The sequence below is a fragment of the Eurosta solidaginis genome, chromosome 2 (genome assembly GCF_040869045.1).
Source record: "Eurosta solidaginis isolate ZX-2024a chromosome 2, ASM4086904v1, whole genome shotgun sequence".
NCBI classification, from domain to species: domain Eukaryota; kingdom Metazoa; phylum Arthropoda; class Insecta; order Diptera; family Tephritidae; genus Eurosta; species Eurosta solidaginis.
Window position 1 is genome coordinate 85,172,022 of NC_090320.1, and position 20,816 is coordinate 85,192,837.

At 40.5% G+C, this 20,816-nt stretch overlaps 1 protein-coding gene across 8 annotated transcripts in view; it reads right to left on the reverse strand.

Annotated features, from left to right (window-relative positions):
- Positions 1-20,816, reverse strand: part of Pfas (phosphoribosylformylglycinamidine synthase) — a 679,058-nt gene that overhangs the window by 555,083 nt on the left and 103,159 nt on the right. For 7 of the 8 annotated variants that reach the window (XR_010949589.1, XM_067765957.1, XM_067765960.1 and 4 more), the window contains exon 2: positions 17,801-17,900. Coding sequence is in view for 7 of the 8 variants with exons in the window: in XM_067765957.1 (XP_067622058.1) it covers positions 17,801-17,878 (78 nt within the window). In the remaining variant the exon portion in view is untranslated. Of the gene's footprint in view, positions 1-17,800; positions 17,905-20,816 lie in introns of all 8 variants that reach the window. The other variant, XM_067765955.1, reaches the window with a different exon arrangement.

Genomic DNA, 20,816 nt, shown 5'->3' on the forward strand with positions numbered 1-20,816 from the left:
GCACATACACAGCCACGCTCACCTGATAAAATGCTTGTTCTTGTTCGTTTTTTGTGGATGCTATTTGGCACTGTTGTACTTCTTAGGTCCAAGAAAAGTGTATTAGCTGCTAAGGAAAACTGCGTAAATTTTTTATCGTAAAATTACAAAGAAATATCCTTAGTTACTTTCAAACGAGCACTTAATTAAATCTTTCCTTAATATCCATGTTTTGGACAATTTTAATTAACATATTATGATACTTTATTAACGGGGACGATTGCTAGAACACGACCAAAACCGTGGGGGGGGGGGGGGGGGTATTAATAGACGCGTTTTTGCCTCGCTTCCAATAATTCGAATACTTTTCCGCCTTTGGACTATTGATAACAGGACAAAACGCTTCTTTTCATTTCTCTTTCCACATTTTTGGACGGGTTATTACAGGTGACCTCGGTTTCAACTGTTTTTCGCGGAGAACTTTTGAACGGGTAGAAAAACTTAGCACCCGTGTTTGTATTCTTAATTTTCAGAAAAAGTACAGGTCTACAAGTGGGATATGTAGCAGCACGCACATACACAGCCACGCTCACCTGATAAAATGCTTGTTCTTGTTCGTTTTTTTTTTGCGTAAAATTTTTATCGCGTAAAATTTTTATCGTAAAATTACAAAGAAATATCCTTAGTTACTTTCAAACTAGCACTTAATTAAATCTTTCTTTAAAATCCATGTTTTGGACAATTTTAATTAACAAATTGTGATACTTTATTACCGGGGACGATTGCCAAAACACGACCAAAACCGTGGGGGGGGTATTAATAGACGCGTTTTTGCCTTGCTTCCAATAATTCGAATACTTTTCCGCCTTTGGACTATTGATAACAGGACAAAACGCGTCTTTTCATTTCTCTTTCCACATTTTTGGACGGGTTATTACAGGCGACTTCGGTTTCAACTGTTTTTCGCGGAGAACTTTTGAACGGGTAGAAAAACTTAGCACCCGTGTTTGTATTCTTAATGCTGGAACGACCACGCGTCCTCAGATACCCCAATTCAAGACTTTTGTATAATTTTCTGTAGGACCCATACAGGTGCACTACATTTTATACTAAATTCGTTCAAAAAAATTTACCATCACAGCAACCCATATCTGATATTCCACTCCTTTTTTTGTTTCCCTGCGTCGCTTTCCACGACAGCAACCCCGGTAATTTTGACACTTCGTTCAGTGTCAAACGCATGTTCCACGCAGGTTCCACTGAGTTCCACAAAAGTTTGACACTGACCGATGTGTTAAACAGCAGTGTGTTAGAAAGAGAAAGGAATTGTTTCTTTCTCATACATATCATACTTGTAAACCTGTACTATGTACAGAACATTGTGGATAAGACAAGTGTGTTGACGGATAAGATATCACACTTGTTTTATCCACAATGTTCAGAATTTCAAAATGTATTGAAAATGTTTTTTGGAGATAGCAGATTTTATTTTTAGTAATTTTAAGCAATTCTGGACAATACCCTTGCTTTAAAAATTGGTTTTGAGTGAAAAGTAAAGCCAGCTTTTACCCCGGCGTCGGTGCAATATTTTATAAATCATTTTTATATTAATTGCAAGCTATACATTTCTTAATGGTTTATTTTCTTTGTGAACAAGTTTTTAGAATTGCGGAAAAACGCCAATAATGTCAAAAACAGTTATCGCTGGTATGTGTTTTTGTTGGGTTAATTACCGTTTGTTGAGTCCGTAATAATAAAAACAATAGAGGCACATGCGTTTACGCTTTAAATGATTTATTCAGACTAAACTATAGTGGAATACATTAAGTAGAAGAATAGGAGAAACATAAAGAGATAAAGTTGGGTTGCCAGATTTTTAACATTCTCCCTCTCAACCCAAACGTTTGCTTGAAGTTCATAATATTATTATAATTTTTGAATTATACAATGCGACAAATCTTTTAAACTTTTAGCTTTAACAGTTTGCATCCATTTTGATGTTTAATTTTCTTCAAAAATTGTTTCATTACATCTGCAGCATTATTTTCGGTGTTAACATAATGAGCTTGTATTTTTCCTTTTTCAAAAACGTCTCTTACTTAATGAAATCTTAAGTCTATATGTTTACTGCGCTTGTGAATTGGATTCTTGAGTAAGCACTTCGCACTCTGGTTATCGCAATAAATAGTTGTAGGCTTGTTAACGTAGTCACTGTAACCCAATTCACTCAGCAAACCTCGCAGAAAAACGACATCTTTCGCTCCTTGACACAGTGCTATATATTCAGCTTCCATTGTACTGAGGGCAACAATAGACTGTTTTTTGGATTCCCACGACACCGGACCATTTGACATAAACACCACGTAGCCAGTGTAGGATTTTCTGCCTTCCACATCACCAGCCCAGTCGGAATCAGTATAACATACCAAGTTGTCGTTGGTGGCGGTATACGTAATTCTAAACTCCAAACTATTTTTTAAATAGCGTAAGACATGTTTAGCTACTTTGAAATGTTCTTCATGTGGATGGTTATTGAACTGGGATAATTTTGAGATGACATGAGTAATATCTGGCCTAGACAGTACTGCCAAATACATCAATCCGCCAATCAAAATTTGATAGTTCTTTACATCAATATTATTACATTTCTTCTCACACTTTTTCAATATAGTGCCTTCAACCTACGGTGCAGCTGCTAGATTACAATTCTCCATGCCCCATGACTTCTGTAATTGCTGAATATAACATGTCTGGTGAATAGATGTGGCGCCTGTGGTAGGATTTCGATCAACTTGTAAGCCCAAGTAAAATGTCACCGGTCCACGGTCGACAATATCGACGATACTATTTAATTGTTTTAAAATATATCTAACACCACTTGCATTTGAGCAAGCAAGTATAATATCATCCACGTAGAGACCGATCAGGCACATTTTGTTGTTGGGCTCCCTCTTAAAATATACACAGCTGTCTGCCTTACACCGTTGAAAGCCCATGGTCATGAGTGTTTAAGCGACTTAAACTGTGACTTTGTTTTCTTTCGTTTGTTTCATTAGCCATTGAGTGTGCTTGTAATTCTCAACTTTTTAGTGAAATATTCTAAAGACATAGTTTAAATTTTTTATCCCAGAGCGGGGGTTTTTCAAAGCAAAACAAGGTGGCTCATCCCGCAGCCAATACCTTGGAGCCCCCAGTGCTCGCCCCAATGAATAAATACAAGGTGTAATAGGGGTTTTGTTAATACACCCTAGTGAAGGTGTTTTGTTGTACTTGTTTCTGTACTGCCTTACCGCGTCTAAGTGCAGTTAACGGATTGGGGTTAGATTTATATACAAGGGAAGACTCGAATTTGGGAATTTTGCGGTTATATTTTGTTCATTTGTTGGGATTGAGAACGAGAGACTCAATACAGTGCTCTTATTCCCGTGAGACAGCAATTGATAACGGGAATGTGCCAGTGGGTATGGAGAGTTAATACGCCGTGGGGTATATACGTGATGGGATTTGAGAATATTGTGTTATAAGTATATTACGTATGTATGTTTGAGTGTAGCGGACTAATTTCCAAGTTTCTCGAGATTTATATTTGAGAAATAAGAGATTATGTATTTCGAATTTACCGTAAATTGGAACCGCTATGAGACTTACATACGTAATATATGCGCACTTACCGCTGGTTTCAATTCTAATATGTTTTGAATGTACTGTACCGTGATATCCTCTTAGCCGATGAACCCGTTACCTTTCTGTTGCTTCTGTTGCTGGGACTCACGTTGCTGTTGTTGTCTTCTTTCCAATCTGCTTTGTACCACTCTTGCAGGTCTACTGCTCGTGCTATGAAATAAATATTTATGGTTTTAAGAGACACTCTTCTGTGCCTTAAAGCACTTAAAACCAGCACTTATCCTTCTTTATAATTTTTTGGATTTTTTTGTTGAAAATGGGTTTTCCAGAGGGTAAGTATAATTTTCTTTTCCAGGTAAGTGCCACTTTTCCGAGGTAAGTGATTTTCTTTTTCAGGTAAGTGAACTTTTTTTCCGGTAAGTAATTTTATTCACAAATACTTTTTTTTTCTTAATGGCACTTTATTATATCTGTTATATTCTCACAGTATTTTTTAGCTTAATTTAAATTTTCTTTTCGGTTTTTGTTTTTTCGATGAGAAATTTTGATATATTTTTTTTTTGGTTCTCCCTACTGTACACTTTTTATGTATACGAATATGTATATGTATGTTTGTATGCACACTTCTTTTTGCACTTAAGATATTTATTTCTTTAACTAATCTGTTTATTTTTGTTCGCTTTTTATAGTTTTTATAAACTTTAGTTTTCAGGTTTTTACTTTTCAAGCACCCTACCCTTTTTATATTTTCAATTCTTTTTAATTAACTTTTGTTTTCAGGGTTGTGGATCACGTCTTTTCTAACTTTTCTTCTTTTATTTTCCAGGTTTTTTGTATTCTTGCACAATTTTGTAGACTCTTAGGTGTTTCTATTTCTTTTTAGCTCTTATTTTCGTTTTTCACCAAATTTCTTATATTTTATATCCTTTTTTATAACAAGTGATTTATTTCAAAAATTCATATTTTTGGGTACTGCCTACTGTGCACTTTTTGTGGTGTACTATGTGTACGTATGTACATATATTCTTCACTTTGAGGCGCAGGTATACTGCTAGTGATAATTAAATAATATAATTAAATTTTTTAGAAATTTAGCGTACTTGTAAATGTTTTGCACTGCACTTTTTTGTCTTTTTAAGTTTATATTTGTTTTAAATTATTTTGCACAATTTTTTGTTGATAGCGCGTCGCGAAAACCGATTTGTTTTTAATATTAAGTTTATTTAAATTTGTTTCTTTTTAGGTCGCTTGCTCACAATGGCTCCAAAAGGACCATGTATAAAAAATGCAATAATTAAGGTAGGTAAGGGTGCACCAAGGAATGGTAGAGGGGATGAGCACTCCACTCAAGTATAGAACGCACTATAGGGAGTAGATGCACTAGGGAAGCACTTCACTTTAGTAAATAAAAAGGCGCGACAACTTTCGATTTTGTATAGGTATAAAATTATAAACTTTAATATTTATTATTTAATTATTTAGTTTAACACTTTTTCGTATAATAAATTAGAGGCGTTTGTATAGTTAGGCTGATGGCGAATAACTAACTTAAAAGCGGTCCATTGCATTCCATTGGACTGCTTGCTTCTTAACTTAAAGAGAGAGGAAACGGTAAGTATATGAATAGGTAAGTATGTATGCATTTCTTAAATATGCATATTTTATGCAAACGGTAACTTAATAAATTTATACAGGGTGAATGTAAAGTATGAGTATGGGTATGTAAAGACTTTATACAATGTAAGTATTTCAAAAAGGTAAGTATTTTAATGTAGGTATTGTATATGTATATTAATATTTGTATCTGTATATATGTTGATCCGGGTACTTGATGGAAATTGATTCATGTCTTCAACATGGCGGCCGGCCTGCGGAGCTGAGGGATGTAGGCGCTCTTCGAGATCCTCTGAGGTTCCGTCGACTTTGTTGAAGATTCGTAGCTGATGTAGAGTGTTGCTATGGCGGCAGTTCCTGAGATGGAAGGAGGCAGAGTTTAGTAATGTTTCGCGTGACTATACCTGCTTGGGTGCGGACATCTACCACACAAACCCGTTGATCGGCGCCCGCATGGAGTTTGATAACTCGGCCCAAGTGCCATTCATTGGGGGGGTGAAGGTCGTCTTTGATAACGACCATATCTCCTTCGCGAATATTTTGTTGGGGATGTTTCCATTTATATCTTTTATGCAAGGTTTGTAGGTACTCGCTCTTCCAACGTGAGCTGAACTGGTGATGCAGAACCTTTAATCTTTGCCATTTCGTAGTAGGGGATACGTTTTCGGCATTCGGTTCGGGTAAGGAGGTTAAGGGGGCTCCTCGAAGAAAATGTACAGGAGTTAGGACAAATAAGTCGCTTGGATCCTGTGACATGGGAGAGAGAGGGCGAGAATTAAGCACTGCTTCGATTCGAATGAGGAGAGTGGTGAATTCCTCAAATGTAAACCTTTGATTTCCAGCTACTTTTGTGAAATGGGTTTTGAAGCTTTTTACTGCGGCTTCCCATAGCCGCCCATGTGTGGGGCGTACGGCGGTATGAATTGCCAAGAGGGGCCCTGTACCGCATACCTTTGTGCAATATCAACAGCTGCTTCTTTGAGGAATAGGGCTATCTCCCTCTGGATCGCTCGTTGTGCGCCAACAAACGTCTTTCCGTTGTCAGACATTATTTTGTGGGGTAATCCGCGTCGCCCTACGAAGCGGATGAAGGCGGCTCTGAAGACTTCAGTTGTCAAATTTGTGCATGATTCGAGGTGGACTGCTTTAGTGGAGAAGCAGACGAATACGCAAACGTACGCTTTCGTGTGAGAAGCTCGTCGTAAGAGGGACGTTTTCACCATAAATGGGCCAGCGAAATCAACTCCTGTTACGTGAAATGGCACTGAGTAAGTGGCACGTTCGGAGGGTAGAGGGGCCATTATTTGTGAACGCATTTGTTGTTTGTATATCGTGCACGTCTTGCATTGGAATATGCATTTCTTTACTTTCTGCTTGATGCGGGGAATATAGTATTCCGCTTGTATCATGCGAATCATCAGTTGCACCTCAGCATGAAGCAATACTTTATACTTTGTGGAGAAAGTCTAATAGCAGTGAGCAGAACTTGGAGTTATCTGGGATAATTATCGGGTATCGTTCATTCTCGCTGATGTCGGCATTAACTAAACGACCCTTAACTCGCAGGATGCCAGCGTTATCTAGCACGGGATTGAGTGTCAACAATGAACTTTTCTTGCTGATGTGGTTTGAGGCTTCTAATTGCGCGAATTCTGCTGGGAAATGATGGCGTTGCGTTAACATGATGAGTTTAATTTTTGCGAAATATAGTTCTTCTTGCGTGAGAACTAGGGAACTGGAAATTGGTTGTTTCTGGGTTTGGCGGATAAACCGGTACATGAAGGCCACAACTCTTAACGCGCGCGGATATGATGAGAATCGTTCCAGTATATCGGCATGATCGACAGCATGCCAGGCTTCGACGAGTTTCTTCTCCGGAGGGGTTGAGGTAGAAGGGACATATTTTGGCCAGAACGAGCTCGGTTTAGAGAGCCATTGAGGTCCATTCCACCATAACGAGCATCTTGCGGCTTGCATCCTCGGGTTCCTAGGTCTGCGGGATTATCACCACTGGGTACGTGGCGCCAAGTGGCGTTGCTGACGTTTTGAAGAATCTGGGTGATTCTGTTTGTCACATAGGTTTTCCATGTATGCGGGGGTTTTTCTAGCCAGGCCAACACGATGGAGGAATCTGACCAGAGTGTCAGCTCGTGGGGTGGCAACTTCAATTGAGATTGAGTTTGAGCTATTAATTTTGATAGTAAAACGGCTCCGCAGAGTTCAAGTCGTGGCAAGCTAACTGTTTGCAGGGGTGCGACTTTGGTTTTTGCCACAAATAGGTGGGTTGAGACTGAGTTCTCATCGTGCTGCATTCTAATGTAGACACATGCGGCAAATGCTTTTTCGGAGGCATCAGAGAAACCGTGGATTTGGATGCATTTATCGGGGGAGAATTGCACCCATCGGGGAATGGTTATATTGCTAATGGCTGGGAGACTTTCACGGAAGCTGTTCCACTTGTAAAATGATTCCGGTTTGACTTCTTCATCTCAGCCTGTTCCCTCTAACCAGAGATGTTGGAGCAGGATTTTGGCTAAGATCATTATTGGCGATAGCCATCCTGCCGGGTCAAAAAGTTTCGCTACGGCTGAGAGTATTTGCCGTTTTGTATTTGATTTAGAATCGGGAATTGGGTCGTATGAGTACGAAAATGAGTCAGTTAATGCGTTCCATCTTATTCCCAGAGTTTTCATGGAACTCGTGTCGTGGAATTTGAGGAATTCTGCATCTAAGACATCAGAGTTTGGGATTGATTCTAGAATTTCTGTTCTGTTTGCTGTAATTTTTTTCAATGGAAAGCCCTGACGTCAAGCCATTTTGGAGAATCGGGCCTGTGTATAGTACATCGTTCAGAGAGTTTCCTGAGTGCGATGTCTTTGATGCATTAAATACGACGCGAACCTTTGTGGTTTTGCTGTTGGGTTTGAGAACAGCGTGATGAGGGAGGTAAAATGAGAAATATTTACCATTTCTGATTACTTCTGTGTTTGGAGCGGGCTGCATGTGGTCCCTTTGGAGGTACTCTGTGAGTACTTCTGAGTACTTTTCACATAACTCGGGTTTTTTTTCCAGACTCCTTTCTACACTGATGTATTGTTGCTGCGCTGCTGGGCGGGAGTGCCCTAGTGCCAATGAGTGGGGGAAATTGGGTTTAAAGGGAAGTTTTACGACGTAACGTCCATCTTCTCTTCTTGTGGTTGTAGATGTGTAGAGGGCCTCACAAAATTGGTCCTCCGGTGATCTGGATAGAGTTGTTTGGATCTCTTCCTGTTCCCAGAACCGTTTGAGTAGAGTGCTGATGTCCGGTTCTGTTGATTCACTGGCTTGTGTAGAGTAGATGGAGACTAGTTCCTTTACTAGTCCGCTGAGAACCCATCCAAATATTGTGTTTTGAGCTATAAGGGTTTCTTGCGGATTTCGTTGCAGACCACTGAGCAGTATTTGGGGGATTATATCGCTTCCTATAACCATGTCTATTTTTGAGGGATGGAAACAGTTAGGATCTGCGAGCTGGAGAGAGTGGAATGCCTCTAAGCTGACTTTTGAGATTTTCTTATTGGGAAGAAAATGAGTGAGTTGTGGGAGCAAAATTGCGTTGGTGCTAATTTCTTTGCTTAAGTCTGAGGAGCAAAGAGTTACCTCGCAGATTTTGTTTGCTTTTTGCACCACTGTGCCTCCCATTCCTGAGATTTCATATCTTGCATTTTTTGTTGGGAGGCCTAACATTTTTTGGATTCGGGTTGCCAAAAATGTTTTCTGAGAGCCTAGGTCAATAAGTGCGCGAATTTTATGGTACTCCCCGGCATGGTGAATGGGGACTAGTGCCGTTGGGAGTAGTGTTGTTTCACAGCTACTGCAGAAATGTGACGAGACCGTGTGGGTGGTTGAGTCCTGGTGTTTCTGCGCCGCTGCTTCAATCGCTGCTTGCCTTGATGCCGATTCTTGTTCATCATTTATTTGATATGGGATTGTGGTTTGGGCTAGTGTATTTTGGGGTCTGAGGCCTGTTGCCCGAGATGCGTTCTGATGTTGTTGACAATGGAGGAGAGAGTTATGTCGTTTTTGGCAATAAACGCATGAAAACTTGCTCTGACAATCACGCTTGAGATGTGAGTATGACAAACAATTCTCGCAATAATTGTTTTCTTTTACAAATTTGAGGCGGTCTGTTACCGTAAGCTCTTTGAATTTCACGCAAAACATCATTGAGTGGTTTGAGTTACACAGCTTGCAAGAGACTTGCTGTGGTTTTGAGTGATGATTATTAGAGTGAAAATTATTTGTTCTGTTTTTATTTGAGAACGTGGAATTGTGGATTGAGTTTTGGTTTGTGGACCTGGGTGTGAAGTTTGGTAGAGGATTTCTAGGCTTGCCTGGTCGGTAATTGTGGAGTCTCTCTACTACTTCGTATTTGGAAGTCAAAAATTTGTCCATATCTGACCACAGTGGCAACTCTTTCCGAGAAGTAAGAGATTGCTCCCATAAGGACAGGGTTTCACTGGGCAGCTTTGAGGAGCAAATATACACAAGAATGGGGTCCCAATTAGAGGTTGGGATACCTTGTGCTTTCAGGGTACACAAACAATTATTTATGGTGGTTTGTAGCTTTTGAATTTGCTCACCATTTTCTGAGAAAATTTGCTGAAGACTAAAGAGGGTCTTCAGTTGGTTATCAACCAATATTCTTCGGTTTTCGTACCGAGCTTTGAGGGCGTCCCATGCTAATTTAAAACTGTTGTCTGTGAGAGGGTATTGCTTCACTAACTGACCTGCTTGGCCTCTCGTTTTCTGCCGTAGGTGATATAGTTTTTGAGCTTGAGTGAGTTTGGGATGATTGCCGTAAACATATCCCTGAATGCCGGCCAGTCTTCGTATCCGCCGTGGAATATTTCAGTATCGCAGGGTGGTACTTTGAGGTATACTTGTGATGAGTTAGAAGTATTTGGGGGATTTAAGGGCTGAGATATTTGAGGCGAGGGTCGCAGTAGTTGTATGGCGTCCATAATTTGTGACATGCAAAATTCATAGCTTTCAGAGCACTTTTGGTATTTTTGCTCTATCGAATCGGTGGACTCCTGATGGGATGGAGAAAGAGATACATTTCTGTAGGAATCTAGGAGTGATTCCCACAATCTTTCGAGCTGTTGTGTTTTTACCTTAGCACCACATAGCTAAGCGTGGGGCAGTTGAGGGCGAGCAGTTTAATATGAGTTATAAGGGAGTAATTTGATGCGCTTGTAGGCGTATGAGTCGTGGCACAGTGGATGACGTACCCGACTCACACGTTTGGGGTTGCGGGTTCAAAGCCCACTGCAAGCAATCATTTTTTAAATTTATTATATTTTTTTATTTTATAAATTATTATTTTAATGGACTGTATGTTATTTTACTTAGAGAGAGGTCACTATGCACCTGTTACACCTTGTATTTATTCATTGGGGCGAGCACTGGGGGCTCCAAGGTATTGGCTGCGGGTTGAGCCACCTTGTTTTGCTTTGAAAAACCCCTATTACACCTTGTATTTATTCATTGGGGCGAGCACTGGGGTCTCCAAGGTATTGGCTTCGGGATGAGCCACCTTGTTTTGCTTTGAAAAACCCCTATTACACCTTTTATTTATTCATTGGGGCGAGCACTGGGGGCTCCAAGGTATTGGCTGCGGGATGAGCCACCTTGTTTTGCTTTGAAAAACCCCTATTACACCTAGTAGTTATTCATTGGGGCGAGCACTGGGGGCTCCAAGGTATTGGCTGCGGGATGAGCCACCTTGTTTTGCTTTGAAAAACCCCCGCTTTCGGATAAAAAATTTAAACTGTGTCTTTAGAATATTTCACTAAAAAGTTGAGAATTACAAGCACACTCAGTGGCTAATGAAACAAACGAAAGAAAACAAAGTCACAGTTTAAGTCGCTTAAACAATGAGAATATCGGAAGCCTTTTTATTCCACTCACGGCCTGCCTGTTTAGGGCCATAGCAATGACACACTTTATTTGGGGAACTCGGAAGCGCAAGTGGCTGCGTCATATACACATCGTCGTTCAATTCACCATTTAGGTAAGCTGCAACCACATCAATGTGGTTAACCGAAAGCTTGTATTTTGCTGCTAAGGCTAACAAAACCCGAATTGTAGAATGACGGACTACAGGAGCGTACGTTTCTTTAAAATCAATGTTGTTAAGTTTTTGCGCACACCCTTGCGCAACCAACCTTGCTTTGAACTTCTCAATACCACCACTCGGATTTTGTTTCACAGCAAATACCCATCTACTTCCTATAACATTTTTATGTTTTGGTCTATCGGTAAGCACCCACGTATTGTTTTTAGCCAGCGAATCGATTTCTGCTTGCATCGCCTTCTTCCAGTGCTCTGCCTGTGGTGAATTCAGGGCTTCATTTACTGTTTGTGGACTCTCAATGATATAATTCAAGGTCTCTTCCAACTTATATTGTTTTCTCGGTCTACCCACGCTACCATCTCGAATAATCCGAGGTCTACCCCGCCTTCTTTTTCTTGAAACCACTGGAACGTTTTCATCACCTGAAGAATATACCTCACTACAATCACTTTCAGTTTCCGATTCAATATCATTTTTCTCTTCAGTAATTTCGTGTGCAACTTGCGTTTCATCTACCCGTTCATTGTTCGTATCCGGTTCAGACGTGTTTTCGGCCGCATAATAGAAAGGCTCCTCCTCAGTAGAGTTAACCTCTTTAACACGCTTAAATGAATTCTCAAAAAACACGCAGTCTCGTGCCAATACAATACTTCGTGTAGTTGAATTATAAAATCTAAAACCTTTGGCACCAGCATAACCTACAAACTTGAGCTTCGTACCCTTTGGATCAAACTTGCCGCCTTTTTGTGGACCCTTCTTCAACGCTACTGCATCACAGCCAAAAATTTTAAAATGCGATACCGAAGGCACTTTACTGTACCACGCCTGATACGGGGTTATATCACTTAGCACTTTTGTCACACATCTATTACGCCTCACCCCAAACAACGGGCCATTTCCACTAGTGTTCTGTTGGCTCTTTCGGCCACGCCATTTTGCTGTGGCGTATATGGCACTGTTGTTTGGTGCAAAATTCCTTTTTCATTAAAATATTTTTCAAACAAATTATTAGTAAACTCTCTACCGTTGTAACTTCTCACGGATTTTATTGTGCGGCCTGTCTGTGTCTCCGCTGTCACAGAAAAATGTTTAAATGCATCAAAGGCTTCTGTTTTATTTTTTAGGAAATATAACATTGTGTACCGAGAAAAGTCATCTATAAGGGCTATAAAGTAGGATGCACCACCTAACGATTTAACACGCATTGGTCCACATAGATCGGTATGTACTAAATCGAGTACATTCTTTGATAACACTTTGGCGTAGCTTTTATACGGAAAGCTGTGTATTTTACACAAAGCACAAGTCATACATTGCACATTTGGTGTTGTACCCACACTTAGACCTCTAAATAAGTTCTTAGTAGATAATTCTCTTAAATCACTCATGTTTACATGTCCAAATCTCTTATGCCATATCTCCGGTGTATTGGCTTCCATCACTGCATTTATATTTTCAACCTTTTCGCTTACAATCATGTTTGCTACGAACACACCACCGATTAAATTTGCTTTAAGAGTATCTTCACCATTTGCCGTTCTCGTTATAGCGCCACTCTTAGAAAAAGTCACTGTATAACCGTAATCTAAGGCTTTTCCTATTGAGAAAAAATTCGCCGTTAATTCTGGAACATACCACGTGTTACAAATACGTGAAATCTGTTTTTAAGCACACCGTTCCTAAACCTTCTGCATAAATTTTCTTTCCAGAAGCTAGCACTATTTCTTGCCTTTTAGGTTCAATACTAATGAAACTGTTTTTATCCATACACATGTGTGAACTGGCACCACTGTCCATAATCCACATATCGCGATTGTCACAATATTTTTCTAGCAAACCACATGCCTTTTCTCCAGACTTTCCCTTATATGTGGAAACCTTGCATTGGGAGCGTATATGGCCCTTCCTCACACATTTATAGCACACAACACTCGTACGACAATCGCTATTACAACTTTTAGAACGAAATTTCTTTGACTTGGCCAAAAAAACTTTCTCGTCATTTTCAACGACTTTATCACTTTGTCGAAATTGGGTTTCCAAAACCTTCGACACTAACATATCTAACTTTGGTAAAGTGTCCCGACTCTCAATGGCAACAACAAAGCTCTCCATTTCTTCGGGGAGACTGCAGAGAAGAAGTATTGACTTAAAATCGTCTGCAACTAGAACACCAATTTCTTTTAGCTCATCAACGATTGAGCAAAACTCATTTAAACGCCTCGCGAACTTGTCCTGCATTGCTATCTTAAAATGTATTAGTTTCTTGAATAGCGAAACTTTCCGGCCCGCACTTTGCGTGCGGTAAATTGAATTTAAAGCCAACCAAGCACCTTTCGCTGTGGTGCATTGTTTTAGGAGGGTGGGGCCGTGTGTAGAAGTCCACGAAAGTGGGGAAAGCTTCTGACCGCCATTCACCTGGGAATGGCCAGAGCGATTCTTTTGCATGCGGTTCAAGCAGCTTACTACTGCCGGTCGCTTGCGGCCAAGTATCTTCTGGGTAGCCTATTGTGAGAAGGCGACAACCTGGCTAGGCCACTCTGACATAATCGGCAGCGTCTGTACACCTCTAGGTGCGGCTGCAAGCGGCCGTCTGTCTTGGAGCAAGCGCCTCGCTATATAAACGTGCCAAGTAATATTTTCACCCCCGCTGAGTGGGTTGTGCGCTGGGCTTGGGACCCGCCACGTAAAACCATACTCCAATGAAATATAACAACAAGTCTCGGATAAATACACTCTCTATTGATGACGACCGTGGCAAACGTTTGAAGCACAAAGAATTGAGGGCATGCACCTGGAACGTCCGCTCCCTGAATGGGTTTGGTGCAGATGCCCGGCTGGTTGATGTCCTCGTCAAAGCAAAATCTGACATCACCGCCATCCAAGAAATGCGTTGGACGAAGCAAGGAAGAAAGAAGATCAAAAATTGTGAAACATATTGGAGTGGCCATACGAATAAGCGCAGTTTCGGCGTCGGATTCGTGGTGGGAGAGAGACTTTGTCGCCAAGTTCTGGCGTTCACACCTGTGGACGAACGCCTCGCCGCTATCCGAATAAAAGCAAATTTTTTTAATATATCATTCATCTGCGCCCATGCGCCGACAGAGGAGAAAGACGATGAGGTGAAAGACACTTTTTATGAACAATTAGAACGCAAATACGAGCGCTGCCCCGTCACGATATAAAAGTCGTGCTTGGTGACTTTAACGCCAGGGTGGGCAAAGAAGGTGTTTTTGGCCCTACAGTCGGAAAGTTCAGCCTACACAATAAAACTTCTCCTAACGGACTGGGGCTGATTGACTTTGCCGGTGCTCGAAACATGGTCATATCCAGCACGAGGTTCATGCATAAAAAGATACATCAGCCATGTAGTCTCCTGGTCGAAATACTCGCAATCAGATCGATCACGTTGTGATAGACGGACGGCATGCCTCCAGTGTTTTAGATGTGCGCACGATCCGAGGACCTAACATCGACTCGGACCATTATCCCGTTGCAGCCAAAATACGCACCCGCCTCAACGCGGCTAAATCCAAGGAACAAAAAACACAAGGGAAGCTAGACCTCGAAAAGATTCACAACAGACTGCCAATGATTTCGCAACTTGACTCTCACACCTGCTCTCTGAGAGCACAACTCATCCTGAAGGAATACAGGAGCAGTGGGAGCATATCTCCAAAGTATTTGTACTGCCGCCGAGGAGAAAATTGGTTACCGGCAACCACGAAAAAACAACTGGTACGATGAAGAATGCCGCGTTGCAACTGAAAGAAAAGACGCTGCCTACAGGGCTACGTTAAAAGCGAGCGCGACAAGAGGAGTGTGTGAACGCTATCGTGAGTTGAAAAAGGGAGCGAGACGCCTTTTCAGGAAGAAAAAAGCAAAAGCAGAAAGGAGGAGCTTGAGCTACTAGCCACCAGGAATAACGCCCGAAAATTTTACCAAAAAATACGGCGACAGACGGAAGCTTTTAAGACCGGGGCAAACTCCTGTAGGAACGAAAACGGCGATCTTGCAACTGATGTCCAGAGAGTGATTAGATTATGAAGGGAACACTTCTCTGTTCTCCTAAATGGAAGCAGCAATTCAGCGCGCAGAGATGAAGAACCCGATCCCGCAATCGATGATGATGGAATATATGTCCCCCCGCCCGATTATGACGAAGTTAGAATAGCAATAACCAGATTGAAAACCAACAAGGCCGTGGGCGCTGATGGATTGCCTGCGGAGCTATTCAAGCACGGCGGCGAGGAGTTGGTAAGGCGCATGCTGCAGCTTCTTAGCAAAATATGGGCGGAAGAGTGCATGCCCGACGGTTGGAATCTAAGTGTTCTTTGCCCAGTCCACAAGAAGGGGGATACTGCAAAATGCACCAACTATCGTGGAATCAGCCTTCTCAATATCGCATATAAGGTCCTTTCAAGTGTATTGTGCGAAAGATTGAAGCGCACCGTAAACCGGCTGATTGGACCTTATCAGTGCGGCTTCAGACCTGGTAAATCTAACATCGACCACATTTTCACAATGCGCCAAATCTTGGAAAAAACCCGTGAAAAATAGAATCGACACACATCACCTCTTCGTCGACTTTAAAGCCGCCTTCGACAGCACGAAAAGGAGCTGCCTATATGCCGCTATGTCTGAATTTGGTTTCCCCGCAAAACTTATACGGCTGTGCAAAATGACGTTGAGCAACACCATCAGCTCAGTCAGAATTGGGAAGGACCTCTCCGAGCCGTTCGAAACTAAACGAAGTTTCAGACAGAGTGACCCCCTATCGTGCGATTTCTTTAATTTGATGCTGGAGAAAATTATACTAGCTGCAGAACTTAACCGCACTGGAACAAGCGTGCAATGACTGATGACATTGATATCATCGGCCTAAACACCCGCGCTGTTAGCTCTGCTTACTCCAAACTGGATCAAGAAGCGGTAAAGATGGGTTTGTTGGTGAATGAGGGCAAAACGAAGTACCTGCTATCATCGAGCAAAGAGTCGGCGCATATGCGCCTTGGCAACCACGCTACTCGTTGGCAGCCATAATTTCGAAATAGTAAAAGACTTCGTTTATTTGGGAACCAGCATCAACACTAGCAACAACATCAGCACTGAAATCCAGCGAAGAATCAATCTTGCCAATAAATGCTACTTTGGACTAGGTAGGCAACTGAAAAGTAAAGTCCTTTCTCGGCGAACGAAAATCATACTCTACAAGTGACTTATCGTACCCGTCCTGCTATATGGGGCAGAAGTATGGACCATGACAACAGCAGATGAAGCGGCTTTGGGAGCGTTCGAGAGAAAAGTTCTTCGAAAGATTTATGGACCTCTACGCGTTGGCGATGGCGAGTACCGAAGAAGATTTAATGATGAGCTATACGAGCTATACGCAGACATCAACATAGTTCAGAGAATTAAAACGCAGCGGCTGCGCTGGCTAGGCCATGTTATGCGAATGAAAGATGATGCTCCGGCCAAGAAAGTGTTTCTATCGGAACCCGCCTATGGAAGCAGAGGTAGAGGGCGGCCCCCACTCCGTTGGAAGGACCAGGTGGATTCCGCCGTTATGGCTGCCTCAGAATCGCTTATCTTTTGCCGCATATGTTACTGTTTATGCCGCCTTGCCTCCTTTTTCAATAAAATTGTAACATTAGTTTCCTGCTTCAGCACGAGTTTGAAATTTTTTAACCTTTGACTCTTGCTGCTTGTATCGAAAAGGCCGGATGTTTAACTTTTAGCTCATTGAGTTTTTCAAATCCAACCATTTGTTTGTCAACAAAAAAAGGAGCGGGAAGTTTCCTTATTTCCTAAAATTCGTGAATTTTTATGTATTTCCTGAACTACGGTGTGAAAAATTATTGTCAGCGCTAAAGCTTGCACAAATAAAGTGAATCATCATCAGCTTTTAATGTGAGTTTTGTGTAGTTTCTGTGCGACAAAATAGCCGAAAAAATCATCCTGGACACTCATAATTTTATTAAATATGCGCTTACTTATGTTTATTCTGTACTGAACTGCTTGGAAGTTTAATATTTCGGAAAAGTTAAATACCCTTTAAACATTTTGGTTGAATTTTTCGATATTTCACTGTACTTAAATAAACAAGCCCTGATGTAAGAGAAGCCACTTTGAAGAATGTTTGATTTTCCATATGCTCCCAAAGCTATTCAAAAATTATTGTTAGGGCCTTGAGCTGAAATTTGAATTACATATTAGTAGGCCAACAAAAAAACAATTATTGATTGCTTTCGTTTCTATTTTGTGCTATTCATCGAACGTCATTGCTGAACATTTTTACATATACACGAACCCCTAAAAAGAATAAATATACCAACTACGAATTCAAAACCGAAGGATACTTTTCTGAGCTACCTAATGTCTTTTTGTTTTTTGCTTTAAATCCCTAGTATCCGAAGATAAACTCACCATTTCATTATAATGCAATATTAGAGTACATTCACTTACCTTTTGCATTTGCTTCAGCTGTTGTAGCTTATGTGATTCATTAAGACCGGGTACAGAGTAATACCGTAGAATTGGCATCGTGATATTCACTCAGTAGTACCTTAAACAAGATCAAATATTTATCTCTTGACTGTTGGGAATATACATTGTAAACAGTACTATGAAGCTAGATGGTATGAAGCAACGGTAATACCATCGTAAAAAATATCCTATATGAAATTTGGTTCCGATTGGAGACAATAAGGGGGTGTCGAACATGAATAAAAGCTAAGGTTTTTCTATGGAATCTTAAACAATTTAAATTTAATTAGGCAATTCACAAGCTATCGTATGAAATGTATGTGCTTTGATTTTAAACCTGTCATGTGTGATTTGTTGTTTTTTGTTATATAAAATGTTTGTAAAAAAATACATTTCAGCAGCCTATGACCATCGGGCGTGCTAAGTTATAGTCAAAAAAAGTATTTATTGCGGGTTCGAATCGAGCTCAAGGCCTAACAATAATTTTTTATCATTATTATTGTTATGATAAATTTTTTCTTAATTGAAAAATTTTTTAAATTAGAATAGAAGAAAGAAAAAATTTAGACAACTGCCAAAGCTCGTTGTATAGATCCATTTCGGGAACTGCTAAATTCCTTCATCGGCAACGTTTAGGCGCCGCTGCTATAACCATTCAGCCATTACAGCGGTTTTTTGTTTGTCTTCATTAATCCTACTTCTATTCTGGTTCGTGCCAATTGATATTCACAACACTGCGACATCTGTTGCAGAATGGCTGTGAAAATTGGACTTGTTTGTTGGCAATGCTGCCATAGTGTCATATTTTATTGACACTTTTTTCCCCGTGCTCTGGGATGTATTAACAATTTTTGTTGTTATATCGGCCTACTGATTTTAAGATCGCGGGTTCGAATCGAGCTCAAGGCCTAACAATAATTTTTTATCATTATTATTGTTATGATAAATTTTTTCTTAATTGAATTGTCAATAAAATATGACACTATGGCAGCATTGCCAACAAACAAGTCCAATTTTCACAGCCATTCTGCAACAGATGTCGCAGTGTTGTGAATATCAATTGGCACGAACCAGAATAGAAGTAGGATTAATGAAGACAAACAAAAAACCGCTGTAATGGCTGAATGGTTATAGCAGCGGCGCCTAAACGTTGCCGATGAAGGAATTTAGCAGTTCCCGAAATGGATCTATACAACGAGCTTTGGCAGTTGTCTAAATTTTTTCTTTCTTCTATTCTAATTTAAAAAATTTTTCAATTAACAAAAAATTTTTCATAACAATAATAATGATAAAAAATTATTGTTAGGCCTTGAGCTCGATTCGAACCCGCGATCTTAAAATCAGTAGGCCGATATAACAACAAAAAAAGTATTTATTGTTTAAATTTTAAAAGAATTTTCGAAGCAAAATGTAAAAAAACAACGAAAAAGGTTGGGTATCAATAAAATTATTTGTGGTTGCATAAATTTAGTTATGTATGTTTATTTCTGATGGCTCTTCAAACGGATGTATTTAAATACACCATACAACTTATAGTAGTGTTCACTAGGGTGGTGTTTGAAAACATGGTCCATAAGGCAATATAATACCTTGTGAGTTGCCTAAATACTCCTATAAATGCGATACATTGTGAAATAACCAGGTGAAGTAAGCCGTCAGTTGTCTACTTTGTTTTGTCATTCGGTTATCTGAAGGTTTTCATCAATGTTGTGTCGAAAATGTGTTATTTTTCAGTAGTTAAATGTGCCACTATTAGTACTTTTTTCACATAAACGTATTAGGTGAATATCGATGGATCCTTACTGAATTTAATTACAGATATCCATCATTTTCGTATTTTCCGTTATATATCGAGCTATCGTAAAAGCGGCCGCCGTGGTGTGGTGGTAGCGTGCTCCACCAACCACACCGAAGATGGTGGATTCAACTCCTGGTCAAACATCGGACATTTAAAAAAGTTTTTTTAATTAGGAAGGAGTTGTTCTAAGCGGAACCGCCCTCTATTTTGTATTATTGTATATGTGAAAAGCTTCTCAGTGAAAATTCATCTGCCTTGCAGATGCCGTTCGGAGTCGGCATAAAAACATGTAGGTCCCGTCCCGTCAATTTTTGGGGAAAATTAAAAAGGAGCACGACGCGAATTGGAGGAGGAGCCCGGCCTAAAATCTGTTCGTTGTTTGTATCCTAATAGAAAGGTCGTAACTTAAACGTTTTATTAAAAAGACGTATCTCAGACATTCTGTTAAAAATTCCGTAGCTGAGCGAAACCGTTAATAAAGTCGTATCTCATGAGACCGTTTAAAAAAATTGTTACTGAAAAAATTACTTTTTTAATAAAATAGCTTCGAATTTAACTTTACGCCGATCACTTTATCGGCGGCGTGGGCGGCGCGCCGGCGTACGCCAGTGTTCTTACTTTAAAAAGCTTGATTTTTCTATTTAAAAAAATAATATTTAGGAAAGGTTTTGTTTGTGTGTAGTTAAGGAAATCAACGTGTTGGCCATTTCGCAAAGATCCGGGGTTTTTGCCTCAAGATGTTGTTGTTGTTGTTGTAGCAGTGCTTCGCCCCACCTAACAGACGCGACCGATCACAAACTGTCATCAATATCCTCTAACGGGAGTCCAAGGAAACTTGCTGTTTCAACAGGGGTGGACCATAGGGAAAGGGGTGTTAGAGGGGTTGGTTCCACATTACAATTAAAGAGATGGTTGGTTTCATGTGGGGACACATTACAAGCGGGGCATACATTTTGTATGTCGGGGTTGATTCTGGATAGGTAAGAGTTTAACCTGTTACAGTATCCAGAACGAAGTTGAGCCAGAGTGACACGCGTTTCCCTGGGGAGTATGCGTTCCTCTTCCGCAAGTTTTGGATACTTTACTTTGAGTACTGGGTTCACCGGGCAATTCCCGGCATAAAGGTCCGACGCCTGTTTGTGGAGTTCACCAAGGACCTGCTTGTGTTTTTTCGCTTCATACGGCTGTGTTCTCAGA